Source organism: Aythya ferina, assembly GCF_964211825.1.
Source record: "Aythya ferina genome assembly, chromosome: 4".
NCBI classification, from domain to species: domain Eukaryota; kingdom Metazoa; phylum Chordata; class Aves; order Anseriformes; family Anatidae; genus Aythya; species Aythya ferina.
Genome location: NC_140300.1, coordinates 40,183,605 through 40,196,318, shown reverse-complemented (window position 1 = coordinate 40,196,318; position 12,714 = coordinate 40,183,605). Strand labels below are relative to the sequence as shown.

At 44.8% G+C, this 12,714-nt stretch overlaps 2 protein-coding genes across 3 annotated transcripts in view; one reads left to right on the top strand and one right to left on the bottom strand.

The window, feature by feature from the left end:
- NAA15 (N-alpha-acetyltransferase 15, NatA auxiliary subunit) overlaps positions 1–9,894 on the bottom strand; it is a 39,937-nt gene extending 30,043 nt beyond the window's left edge. The window contains exon 1 of the mRNA XM_084518110.1: positions 9,551–9,894. Within this exon, the coding sequence (XP_084374236.1) occupies positions 9,551–9,604 (54 nt within the window). The 5' untranslated portion in view covers positions 9,605–9,894. The remainder of the gene's footprint in view (positions 1–9,550) is intronic.
- Positions 9,895–9,986: 92 nt separating this feature from the next.
- NDUFC1 (NADH:ubiquinone oxidoreductase subunit C1) lies at positions 9,987–12,259 on the top strand. 2 transcript variants are annotated; one of them, XM_084517401.1, is made up of 4 exons: positions 9,987–10,116; positions 10,391–10,494; positions 11,332–11,414; positions 12,105–12,259. In XM_084517401.1, coding segments are annotated over exons 1-4 (315 nt in total). In that variant the 5' UTR covers positions 9,987–9,989; the 3' UTR covers positions 12,106–12,259. The 2 variants fall into 2 exon arrangements, with proteins under 2 accessions (XP_084373527.1, XP_084373528.1); XM_084517402.1 differs by having other exon boundaries at positions 11,332–11,478.
- Positions 12,260–12,714: the final 455 nt, after the last annotated feature.

The window sequence follows — 12,714 nt, the reverse complement described above, 5'->3', positions numbered from 1 at the left end:
CAAACTCCAAAAGGTGTTTAAAAAAGTCTATAACTAAATGAATGTAGTACTTTCTAAGTACTAAGGGCCACACAAGTGAAACACCAAGGCTGAAGAGAGAAAAGCATGACAAGTCAAGGATCTTGCTCCCCACAGTGGTAGAAGAGTCCTGGGAAAGGACAGGACAGTGGCCAGGAGGAGGGACTCAGAGAGGAACAAATACAAACGGCGGCTCCCTCTATCTCCAAAGACAGGGAAAAGGTTAGCAGGGTAACCACCTAACAAAGAAAGATTAAGGGTTAGGTAAGAGGAACCTGTATAAGTTGTTTTTTTTTTTTTTTTTTTTTTTTTGTTTTTTTTTTTTTAAAAAAAAGCTTGACTGATTATTATTTACACCTTTTAGTAGCTACCTGCTTTGAAGAAGTTGGCTGAGTCACTTTAATCAACCATTTATCCCAGCTTATGACACAATAGGATCAACTTTTTTTTTTTTTTGAAATCATCAGTCACAGAAGCTGCCGCCCAGGCACCCTCCCTGCAAGCAGAACTGCTGTTTGTTCCCACTTAGGTGGGTGGGAAAGCAGCAAAACCTGCCGCAGAAGTGGTGCGGCCACAGGAACTGACAAGCGTGTCCCTGCTGCAAGCCAGGCAGTGTCACAGGCAGCAGGGGTAGGAAGGGTGCTCCTGGGCTGTGTGATTCGCCTTTAAGTACAGCTGTTCAGACACTGGCTATGAACGTGAAACCTTATCTCTGGGCAGTTTCATTTTATGCAGTCTAACAACCGCTCTTTCACCTTGAAGTTCAAGGAAAGTCAGCCAAGACGGTATATATGCTAAAAAACAGGAAATATTTGCGCACTGATTTTTTTTTCCAGGGTAATACAAAATGTATGATATGAAGCACTCTCTAACAGAGCAAATTCACCGAGAATTGTAACAAATTCTCCCTCTAGGCTGCAAAGAGGAAAAATCTTAGAGGCTTATATCCACTGAAGTCTGCAGATAAGATCCCATCAAACCAGAGAGCACTGGACAGAAGCCAGAAATTACCAGGAACTGATCAGGCACTTTTATCACCCCAAGTGCAGAATGAAGAACTGGTCACAGCTGCACATACCCCCAGTGAACTATCGTATGGTCTCTGTTCTCAGGCATTGCCAGATCACTGAAAGCATGAGCGATGAGAATTTCTCCAACCTTTCAGGTTAAAACTTCTACTCGATTTCATTTTGTTACTGAAAGCATTTCAAGTCACGTAGTTTTAAGAATTTCCTTATTCTAGGTATACACACATCCTATACTTCAAACAGTAGAAAGAAGGGAACAAATCCAATCAAGGTCACGTTTCGTCCTGCTTCAGAAAAGACGAGATTATTTCACCCCAGCATGCCCAAGAGCAGCACTCAGATTCCACTATCATTCATTCATGTATATAATTATCTCCCTCTCCAAAAAGGTTATTGACTAGCAAGCTGTGAATGAGAGAGAAGGAAGTGGGGAATGCAGCACATGTCACCACAGCAGCTTACTGAACCTTACTGAAATCTTATTGACACAAATCTTCCTGAAGCTGTGGCTTGAAGAACAGGGACAGAAACATGGGAAAAAAAAAATCTTGCAGGAGAAAGGAGACAGGAGGTATTGAAAAGGGGAAGTGAAGAACAAAAAATTGCCTGGGAGAGAAAGCACTCAAGGGAGTCAGTTTCAGTAAGAGGAGAGAAAAGAATCAGTAAAAGTTTAAAAAAAAAACAAACCACGAAACAGAAACACAGCTGTAGGAATAGGGATATCTCAAGTACTCTCAGGACAAAAACACAGCAGGAAGTCTTCATCTCTGTAGCTGCTCTCCTCCCAGATGAGTAAGCCCACAGTAGTTATGGCCTGGCATCGGACTCTTCCTTGGGGACAGCTGCTCTACAAGAGGTTGTTCTACAGAGCAGAGCTGCCTTCTCTAAACAAAACTCCTCCGCATGGATCTCCTGGGCACTTACACTTCCAAAGCCCTCAGTCACAACCGGCTTGTGATGCCTGACAGACAAGCGCTCTAGCTAGGCTTGCGACACCTGGCAATGAGAGAACAGGAGAGCTAAACATCTGAACAGTAAGGTTAAGCTGAATGCTTCAAAAGAAAGCCATTCGACTCCCTATCGGCACTGGTTCTCTTTTACCCATCTGCTGTCCTTCTGAGCTTTCCCTTTAGTAAGTTACCAGGTGTTTAAAAACATCTAATGAGCTTTTCCATACATGCTGCAGCCAGAATGACAGCCTACTCTAAACACACCACGATGCTTTTTATAACATTTAATTACTTTTCCATATTTACAGTAAGGATGTAACACCTGCTTTAATTAGCGTAATTCTAAGAAGAATTAAAATGAGGCAATGTATCAGAATCACTTAAGACCCTAGCTGGTAAGACAGAGCTTGCCTTCATAACCCTCCCTTCCTACCCAAGCATTTATTCAACAGACTCGAGCACATAGCAATTGCTAGGCAAAGACTGAAAGTGAAATTAGAAGAGCGAGCTAGCCCATGTTCTCTAAAATCCAGGTCTGAGGTGGAAGGAGGACTCGCATTGCCGTGTTGGAGACACTGGAACTGGATCCAGAGACCTGGGCAGAAGGTCTTCAGCCAGCAGCTGCCTCGCACACACACTGTCCCACCGTGCTCTGCATTTCTTCCCCGATGGCTCCCATCAAGAAAGGTGAAAAGACTCCACTAGCTATTTCCCTGGTGACCCATGAGCTTGTACACAAGGGAAAAGTGACAAGCCACGCTACTGAATCAAGAAGCGCTCTTAAGGGCTGCCAACAAGAGCACAGACATGACTTTTATCCAGACTTAATTCAGCAATTCATGGCTTACTTTATATATTGTATAGTCATATAGACGTTCACAAGTGCATTTTATAATTGGTTGTAGATAATTGAAATAAAACTACAGCAAATTTGAGCACTCAAAAAAAAATCTCCCCCCAAACATTTATAACTGGCAGTAACTCTAGCAAAACTATCATTATAATTTAGTCAAGGCTATGACTGACTAGCCAAAATAAGATTTTCTTCACTGAATGAGAACCAAAATTGGATTCAGCCTGAAGAAGACAGAGAAGATGCAACCTTAATTTCTCATCACTAGCCCACTGTACTCAACCCCTCTTCCTCAGCAGGTCACATAGCTTGTAAGTGCCATTGGTAAGAAGCCATATAATTGATCGACATATATGCACAGGCAAGTTTTTTACTTGCATCTGAGAATCCCCTGTAGAAAGTACACCCAGTAGAAAGTACAATGGAGAGGAGCCTGTCCCTGCCAAAGCAGCTGAGGGATTCCACTTTCTGCTAACCTCTTCCCTGAGGGTTTGTTCGTCTTGAGCAGAAGCAAGGCGGACGAGTCTCAGCTCCAGGAACCAGCTCCTCATGGGACCGCGCAGCATTTCCCAGCAGCAGCCATGCACACACGTGTTCGTGGCACCACATCGCAGCGCTGGCAACTACGATGCCGTGAGAGCTTCTGCAGCAGAATGCCTTGGCACACTTCGCCTTCACGTTAGCTGAGGCGTGCACTTACCATGCATGACATGCACGTCTGCCGCTGGGATGCTATCTGATGCAGCAACTTAAAGGCTAGCAACGCCAGGCGCTGCGCAGCTCAAGGCTGTTTTCCAGCACAGTTACTCTCTGCAGCTAGACGAGATCAGGTCAAGTCACTAAGGTGCACTAATTCAAGCTAAATGTAGTAAAGAAGATTCTGAAAGCTGGAAGCATTAGGAGCAACCACTCACTGTGAATTAGTGTGTCTTTTGAGCACTAACCATATCCAACAGCTCAACAGCTCTAGGCAAGGGCTTCAACCACACCGAGTCAGTTTCATGACAAATAAAAGATGTATAAACCAGCGGACTGAAAAAGTAGTCAGACCTAACAGGTATCTTAACACTGAAAAACTCTGGGGCAAACTTGCATCGTTTTTTGCCAGCAGACTGAAACCTACCATCTTCTTCCACTGCCGTATGGCGTTAACTAACAGAATTGCTGTGCCTAAGGAACGGCTTCAGCAAATGCCTAACTGAAGGGACTAAGAAACCCTCCTCCTGCAGTGCTTGCCTTACTTTTTGGAGTGATTGATAACGAGCATTCCTTGGTAGAATTTAACAACGGTACAGAACAGGTTCAAGCTGCAGTTAGTTAGGAAGAGGATAAGAAATAAGCGGACCTTTCCATTTAATGCCGAGGCAGGAAAAATCAGCCTGTAGTTCTGAATTGGCCGCACATTCCTGCATTTGACAAAATTTCGCTGGCAAGAGCTGCTGACATGTAGTTAAATCTCTTCCAGAAGAAAAACTAGAAATTCTTACTCACTGAAGCAAGGCTTTTGCTGAAAAATCAATTATTCAACAACAGTTCCGTCGGCTGCTACTTGCTTATTTTAACCTTTCCCTTCTTGGGAAAAATTATCATGGATCTGGCTCCATGCAAGCTCAGATCAGCTGACTTTCTGCCCATTCCTGTAGATCCCCCGTGTTCAGGCTCCATCTCTGAATGCTGCACAGAACTGATGGTATCTCACAAGAGATCTGGTATGGATGGCAAATATGTGGTTTTTCACCATCTTCTGAAAGAATCAAGTAAATAAATAGAAATTCCAAAATATGATACAGGAAATGATGAAGAAGCCCCCACAAAAGGTCATTCCAGACTTGGACAGACATTTCAACTCATCTGTAACTCGTGACACAGCTGGAGACACACGGTGACATTTCCTACCTATGTATTATGTCCAGAGTATTCTTCACCCTTAGCTCTGAGGTATGAGATGTTGTCTTTTAGCTCTGAGACATTGCAAAATACTTAATGTGGTATTAAGATAAGGTAGGCTGTTCTTCAGCATTACAAGGCTTGCTAGCTTGATGATGTGATATCGTGGGAGCAGGCAGGTTCCCTGTAACAAATGTCACTGACCCCAGTTAGCAAGGTAGCAGTGAATAACTGCACGTTTTCTCTAAAGGCCCTTACCAGCATTACCAGAAACTTTCATGGCTCTTGCTGCAGTGCAACGGGGCTGCTGTGAAAAATAGATTTAAACATGAGATGCCCAGAAAGTGCAATCAGCAAAAATGCACCACAAACACCTTTGAAAAATAGGAAAAAAAAAAAAAAAAACACAGACTTGAAGACTTGATTAAATTCTAATCAAAATAAATGACAATACCTATTGGCAAAATACACTAGGTAAGACAGATCAATTCCATTGCCACAATGTTTCATGTCAACACAGAATTTTGGCTACAAGTACTTACAGCCATAAAAAAAACAAGACTGGTTATGATACTACAACCACTAAGACACTAGGATAAATGTGTTTTTATCAGTAACGCTTTCCTTTTCATTACTGAAACAGATAAGGAACAGAATTACAGTGTTCCTCAGAAACGTACAGCGGGGAATCCTGTTTGTACAGTTTCCGAGAGCCTTTATGACAAAAGTGACCTAATTTGGTGAACAAGCCCTAGTCATAGCAGTATTGCTCAAGTGATTCCTTAATGCTATCCTCAGCTCAAGCAGTAATTAATTTCTTTAGCAAGCTTGAGAAATATTTCTGGGGAAAAAAAACCAAAAACAGAACAAACAAATAAACAAACAAAACCAAACAAGAACAGGTAAGACACAGCAACTCCACTTGAAGTAGAAGGTCCGTACTTTATTTCCATCCCAATGTTTCAACCAAGAAATACTTTTTTCCTCCTACTTTCAGGAAGGCCGAGTGGGGTATTCCTTCTGGCAAAGGAAAAAGGAACGACCGACATCTCTGTGGCCACGATATTGGAAAAGCCTTGTTAGCAATTCCATGGTTCAGATGAGATAATGTGTGGTGAAACTTCAGAGGCGAACACACTTGATTACTGTACAGTCATGCAAATGCAACGATGATCGCATACAAAATGTGCTAATTTATTTGGTTACTGATAGTAGTGAAATTTTGGAAATTAGCCTTTAATCTTGACTCCAGATCACTTAAAAGGCTATTCCAAGTCTGCTGCCTCAGCAGCCTGAAAGTCAGCAGCTGAACTGCTGAGACAGAATATTATTTTTGAAGGACTGGTGCCGGCTGAAGTATTAGTGAAGGAGAAGCGCAGGTCTGTCAAGTTTGAAAGTGGAGGGACAGGGAGCAGAATCTGGAATGGAGAAACAGGAAGATGGCCCAGCAGGAGGGACTTGGCAGATTTACAGCAGAGCCACTGTAGAGACGCTGTTCAACAGGCTTTTTTATGTCATTAGGAAGTTCCTGTAGCTTGTAGAAGAACACTTGTCAACGCCAGCATGGAAAGGAAGAAGGGCTCAAAGACAAACACACACACTGCAGCGTTACTGTAAAATTGACCAACTCCAGGTGAAACTCACAACTCCTCTTGCAACAGACACCTGGGCCCTTGTAACGCCCCGCTGGAGTAGCGCTGAAATCAAACCCTCCGAGCACAAGGGAGCTGACTCTGAGATGTGAGATGTATGCCTCCCCAGCCAGCACCAAGACCATGTATAATCACCAGTCCCGACAAGCTCGGGAGCCTCTGATCTGCATACAGCAGAACATACAGGAGGCTAGGCCAGCACAGCGCCTGGCTGCTTCAGCACAGCACCTGTATGAGACGTGCTGCAGTTACGGATCAGTGGAACTTTTTAAACCAGGCCTGAAGACCCCTAGCTCCTCACCTAATTCATCATTTGCATTATAAAATATTTCACTTACTGAAACATGGAGGAGTTGCTTTTTTCCTGCCCGAGCCTACCAGCTACGGTGAGATGTATTTTGCACCTTTTTGCTCTGTGTGAACACTGAGACTCTGAGAGTCATATCCTCTGCTGCTTCAAGGAAGTGAGCAACTTCCACGTAGTATCTGGCACAGCAAACAGCTTTGGATTTAATATTTCTCCAGCACATCTTCAAAATGTCCAACTTCTACATCCAAACAAAAGTTAATTGGATGTTGTTAATGGGACTTGGAAAATGAAACTGACCATATTTGATGAATGGTATCTGACCAGGAAGAGTGGCTGAGTAATTTGGCAAACCGCCAGTAAGATTCACCAGTTATATTCGATATAAATCAGTCAGTCTTATTTCCTACAATTACTAGTCTTATCTTGTCTAGAAAGAAAGTACATTCAGCCTTCTGGGTACCTGGAAGTCTACTTTTCTACTCCTTCATCTTCTGCATTTGCTATTCTACCCTTTCTTCTACCTCGGTCTGCCTCAAGTCTTCTCGAGTAATCTGTAGGCAGCTCAAAGATTTTCTGTGTTCAGAAGAATGACATGGGCTCAAATATGTTTAAACGGATCAAAAACAAAGAGGGGGGAAAATGTACAGATCCGCTTTTCTTCTTCGAAACTCCAGAGGACCTTTGAGCAATGGCAACAGCACAGAAATAATGACGTGTTGACTTGACACTAAGCATAAGAACAATATAACCTAGAAACTTTCTTTTCAGTGGAAGCCCATGTTTAAGCAGGATGGTGATCGATCATCCTGCGACTGCTTTTTTAATTCAAACTAGTCAAGCAGATTCCCTTCTCTCTGCACTGTAGGAACACCAACCTGTGAAATGCCATTCACATGTTTTTTTTTCCTATCAGTACCTCCACATACCTGTAAAGTGACTAGGAGAGGTTAGGCTAGTTAGCGTGTCGCAACAAACAAAGGCAAAGTGCACACCTTTCTGAACTCAGAATTTGTCATTTAGGTGGAAATGCTGGTTTGCAAGCCAATTTTTATGCAAAAGACACTTACTGATCATGCAAGATGAAAACAATAAACCAAGAAATAATTATTGCCTTTCACTATGGAAAGGTAAATTCAGGCTAGGCAGCTGAGGGTAGTTTTTGCTAAGCCTTAACATTTAAATTTTGTACCACAAGCATACTGAAAAACAACATAAGGCCTCAGGAAAATACACAGTGGATTTAAAAAAAAATAAAGATGTTGTATACTTCACTTACAGGAATATAAAGCCACTTAGCTACTTAACTCCTATGATTACCACTTCCATGAAAATTAGGGTGTGAATGATTTCACATTTCTGTGAGCAGCCTGTGTGTCAGTAATTACCTACTTGATGGGTAATGCATCCTTTCAGTACCACTTGGGCTGGTTCCCAAAGCATCTGCTGATAAAAAAAAAAAATAAAAAAAATCCCAGGCTTGCTCAACGGGACAACTGCGGGGGCCTGCCCAGGCCGGCAGACAGCAGGCGCTGACCCGGGGGCAGCTAATCAGGCCACCTCATTAGGCAGCCCGAGTCCCACGGGTGAGCCAGCTGCCCAGGCGGGCTCCGGCTCCCCGTCCTGCTGCTCAGCCACCCGTGGGCCCCCGGAGGAGGTGGCTGAGGACACGGCATCGTGGAGATTACAGCCTCCTGAGGAAGGGAAGAGCGAGATGGAGCAGTGGTACAGGAGCAGATAAGTCGTGTTCCTTTGGACTTGCGTTGATAAATGGGACTTCCTGAAAGACGCCTCACATTCGTGTCTACCACGTAATCAAAGCCTTACAAAGTAGGGTCATTATCTACGAGGCAGACAAGCAGTTCATTAGCTGTATTTTCAGTGATGGAAACTGACTTCAACCCTTTTTTATTCACAAATGCATTTAATCATGGGGCAGCCTTAATGCAGGTTTATTCCTGCAAGATACAGAAAAACAAAAGGCCAGAATAACTTTTAGTTCAGCCAGAAGCTGAAACTCCTATGTTTTCATTGAAGATTTTCAGTCAAAAAGAGGGCAAAATTAGAATTGCTTCATCCCACAGAAATCCGATTGGACTAGAGCAGACCTTTGTCTCTCCTGACCCGAACCAAACTGTGAAGCTTTACTCATCTCGTATGTGCCTCGCCAGCATTTTCTCCAAAAGAAACTTACTCCTCCCTTGTTCCTGCCCTCCGCACAAATACTCAGAGGGCCACGTGCTGAGCCCTGAGACCAGAAATTAGAAAAATGTGACAGCGTTAAACACAGATGGGCACCTTGATTCAGTCTGCCTTGTAACCACACTGCTCATCCCCAATGCAGAGGAAAAGGAGGGAGTAGCAACATGATGATTACTCTCCCAGCTCACAGCGTACAAAGTTAGGTGCTCAGAACAAGGACTGGAGCTTTCCTGGAGACAAACCTCGCAGCTTGCTGTACGTGCTCTAACCCTAATGGAAGAGGCACGTCTCAGGGCGAGAGGTCTGTGAGGATTTCCAGCTCTACAGCCGTGTTTCACGCCCACAGCACATTTTGGGGAGCGCAGTGACAGACCACACGTACACACCGCTGAGATGGCAGACATGCACCCAGCTGCAGGGGCTACAGTGCTGGCGTTACTCCTGGCCGCTGCGAGGACCCAACCGAGCCGGTTACACTTTGCTGAAAGAAGGCGCGAGCTTTTTAGACAAAAACCGAGTTTTTCTGAGAGAAAACTGTACAGAGCCTGACCCTGATAACAGAGGCCTGGAGGCCGTAACCCCGCCGCTCCCCGCTCACCCCCCTGAGGCTCCTCGGCAGGGCGCCTCAGCCGGAGCCCGCGGCCCTGACTCACCAGGATGCGCTTGAAGAGCGCGTTCTCCTTGGGCGGCAGGCTCACCGCCGGCATCGTCCCCGCCGCTCCCGCTCCCGCTGCCGCCGCCGCCGCTGCCGCCGCCGAGGGGGCGCTCCGGGGAGGGGGGGGGGTGCGCGGGCTGCGCCCCGTGCCCGCCGATCGCGCACCGCCGCCGCCGGGAGCCTCCTCGGGCAGAGCCTGGCCGCCCCCTCTGCCCTGCCCGGCCCTGCCCTGCTGCCCTCCGCGCTGGGCTGGGCTGGGCTGGGCTGCCCCGAGCCCCGGGCGGCGGCTCACGTGGTAACCGAGCAGGCCGGAGAGAGGCACCGCCAAAATGGCCGCCGCCGCGCACGGCTTCCCCAGCCGGGTCAGCCCCAGCGCAGCGCCTGCGCCGCGACCCCGCGCCCGCCCCGCCCCGCCCCGCCCCGCCCCGCCTCGGCGCATGGCGGCTCCGCCCGGCCGGCAGGGGGCGGCCGGCAGCGCCCTCACCGCCCGCCCGTGCGACAAGATGGCGGCGGCGCTGAGGGCGGCGGCGGGGCTGCGGCTGGCGGGGCCCGGGCACGGGCTCGGTGAGCGGGGCCGGGCTGTGGGGAGGGAAGGGAGGGAAGGGGAACCCTGCTCGAGCCCTCCTCCTCCTCCTCCTCCTCCTCCTCCTCCTCCGTCAGCCCCGGGAGGGGATGCTGCGGCACGGCTCGGAGCGGGTGTCCTGTAACGATGTTGCAATTAGATCCCTTTCCTTTAGAGCCCTTTCCTATTAGCGCCAGTAATTGACTTAGTCGGTAGTTACTGCCGAGTAATTGGCACTAAAAAAAATAATGTGTTCGGAACCTTCTGCCTTCACAGTTTTTACCCGGTCTGCGTTCGTAGCGAGAAAGAATAATTACGAGCATCCGAACTGGTTTGGAGTCGGCTTGGCTTTTAGCACCAGTGCTGCCCTGTGGGCTCTCGTAAGTGCTTTTCGTTGATTTTGTTGAACTTAATTCCCAGATCGTACTGATCCAAAGATAATGGCTACAGCGTAGTTAATTGATTGTGGTCATGGATAGGCATAGCAGGTGTCAGGACTGAAGCAGCACGTCACATGTGGGTGACTTGTGCCTTCCTGAATCCATGTGGCAGTTCAATTTACAAAAAATAATAAGTTATTCAGCTCCTATTAAGGCCCTGTTGCAAACTTCACAACAGCCACTAGCGAGGAATGAATTCCTCAGGCCTGTTGGCATAATGCTTTCAACATTGTTTTTCCTAACTCACTTTAAATAAAATGTAAGGATGTGCCCAAACAATTCTGGTTTATCATACTGTTCACGCGTTCTTTCCTTAAGCATTTTTCAGCTGCATGCAGGTGATTAGGGCCCCCCTCTCCTGCGCAAAACGCAGGTGCAGGATGCTCAGTTTCAGAGAACTCTTGGGCTTGATGTTGATAGAGCAAGCAGCATGTGGTAGCTCTCCTGAGGAAACACCGAGAATAAGCAGCACTTGCATGATGACAGTGATTTGCATGGTGGGATGGATTCCCATCCCCATTTTTGGGGTGGTAGTGGATTGACAGTAAAAGGGGGAGAAAAAAAAATTGGCCAGCCAGCAGAAAATGTTGGAGGGAGGTGTGATAAAACATACCTTACTGAACAATTGATAATTTACATGTGGTTTAACTTCTATCACCCCGATTCCTAACAGGTATATACTGGTTTACGTTCTGAATATGGGAATTTCATTTCCTGCAGATTTGTTCATCCTCTGGTTCTAGTTGTATAGACATTTAACATATGCTACTTTTACAGCTATTCAAGCAGCATAATGAAGATGTAATGGAATATGAAAGAAGAAAAGAAGCGAGTAAACATAAGTGTACAGGATGTTCATAGTGAGTATGGACATGCAGATGCTGTTTGACTTAAAAACCTGAATTCTGCAGATCTTTTTGACTGGTTAGTTCTCAAAGTCTTGATTGTTGGCTTTTTTTCTTCCCATATTATTTTCTTTAATATTTTGCTGTTCTGCAACTTCTTCCCCAGTTCAATAGTGACCGATAGTTTCAGGTAGTAATTTGTATGCGCATTCACTGCCAGCTTTTTGTCTTGGATGTGCAGACTTTTTGAAAATAACATGTTTTACAGTGTCTGTAATAAATTTAGGTGCCAAAAAGAAAACCTTAGAGTGCTTTTATTAGCAAGGAGGTCAAGGTCACTAGAAATAGCTTCTATTTGCCTCTTTTTTTTAACAGTTCTATGGTGGGAACCATTTTTCTTAGCTGTTTTTGCATGTTATGCATAAGAATGGTATAAAATCAGTGCTTGTGGATTTGTGTTATTAAGCAAATTGTCCTTATTGACTTAAAAAACACAATTGTGATTCTGCCATATAAAAACGTTATTAACTCAGCAGTTAACATGCTACTTGAAAGAAACAACCATAGGACTACAAGATTCTCTGTATTAGTTTATTTTTCCTAAAATATTTTTGTCCAGCTAAAAACATAATACGTTGTGAGACCTTTCTAACCCACTTCACTGTGTGTATTTCCTTCTTGCTAATTTTGTTTCCCCTTTCTTAGGTTGACCAGAGGCTTGGTAAGAAATACCATCATTGGTTGTGTCCTGTGAATATATGAGCACAGCAGAAGTACAAAGTATCTAAACACTTACCTGTTCATACATTTCATGTGCATTGTTATAAAATAAATGATAAAATGTGGAAGAAACTTACCAAGACTCTTCTTGCCATGTGTTTTCATTCTACTGGCTTTCATAAACTGCTTTCATATAGCATTTACTTTTTTCACAGTTTTGAAAATAATGTTCACAAACTGTCTTTATTATTATCTGGAAGTTGCGTTACAAATTCAAGCGTGATTTAAGAGGAAGTTTATATTTCCTCTTTATCAAATATTTCAAAAATTGAGTGTGCTCTTGCCATTATTTTCATGGCTGAATTTCCAAAATAAGCAAATAAAAGAATGACATTTACCAGAATCCTAATAAAATTGTAATTTGTATAAATGCTGAAAATGCATTTTTTTACCTCACATGCCAAAGGGGAAGCTTCCAGCTCAGTTTTCACTATATAGACTTTCAAAGGCTGATGCAGTGGTTTAAAGACCTGCTGTAATTAGTTACACATCTGTTTGCAAACTTGTAGTTCTTTGAATACTGACTATTGTTCTT

What these genes read in the sequence shown, in the direction of transcription:
- NDUFC1 (XM_084517401.1), top strand. Translation starts at nt 9,990, where the DNA reads ATGGCGGCTCCGCCCGGCCGGCAGGGGGCGGCCGGCAGCGCCCTCACC. An exon ending in GGGGCCCGGGCACGGGCTCG is followed by an intron (nt 10,117 to 10,390) that starts GTGAGCGGGGCC and finishes CTGCCTTCACAG; the next exon opens with TTTTTACCCGGTCTGCGTTC. An exon ending in GTGCTGCCCTGTGGGCTCTC is followed by an intron (nt 10,495 to 11,331) that starts GTAAGTGCTTTT and finishes CTACTTTTACAG; the next exon opens with CTATTCAAGCAGCATAATGA.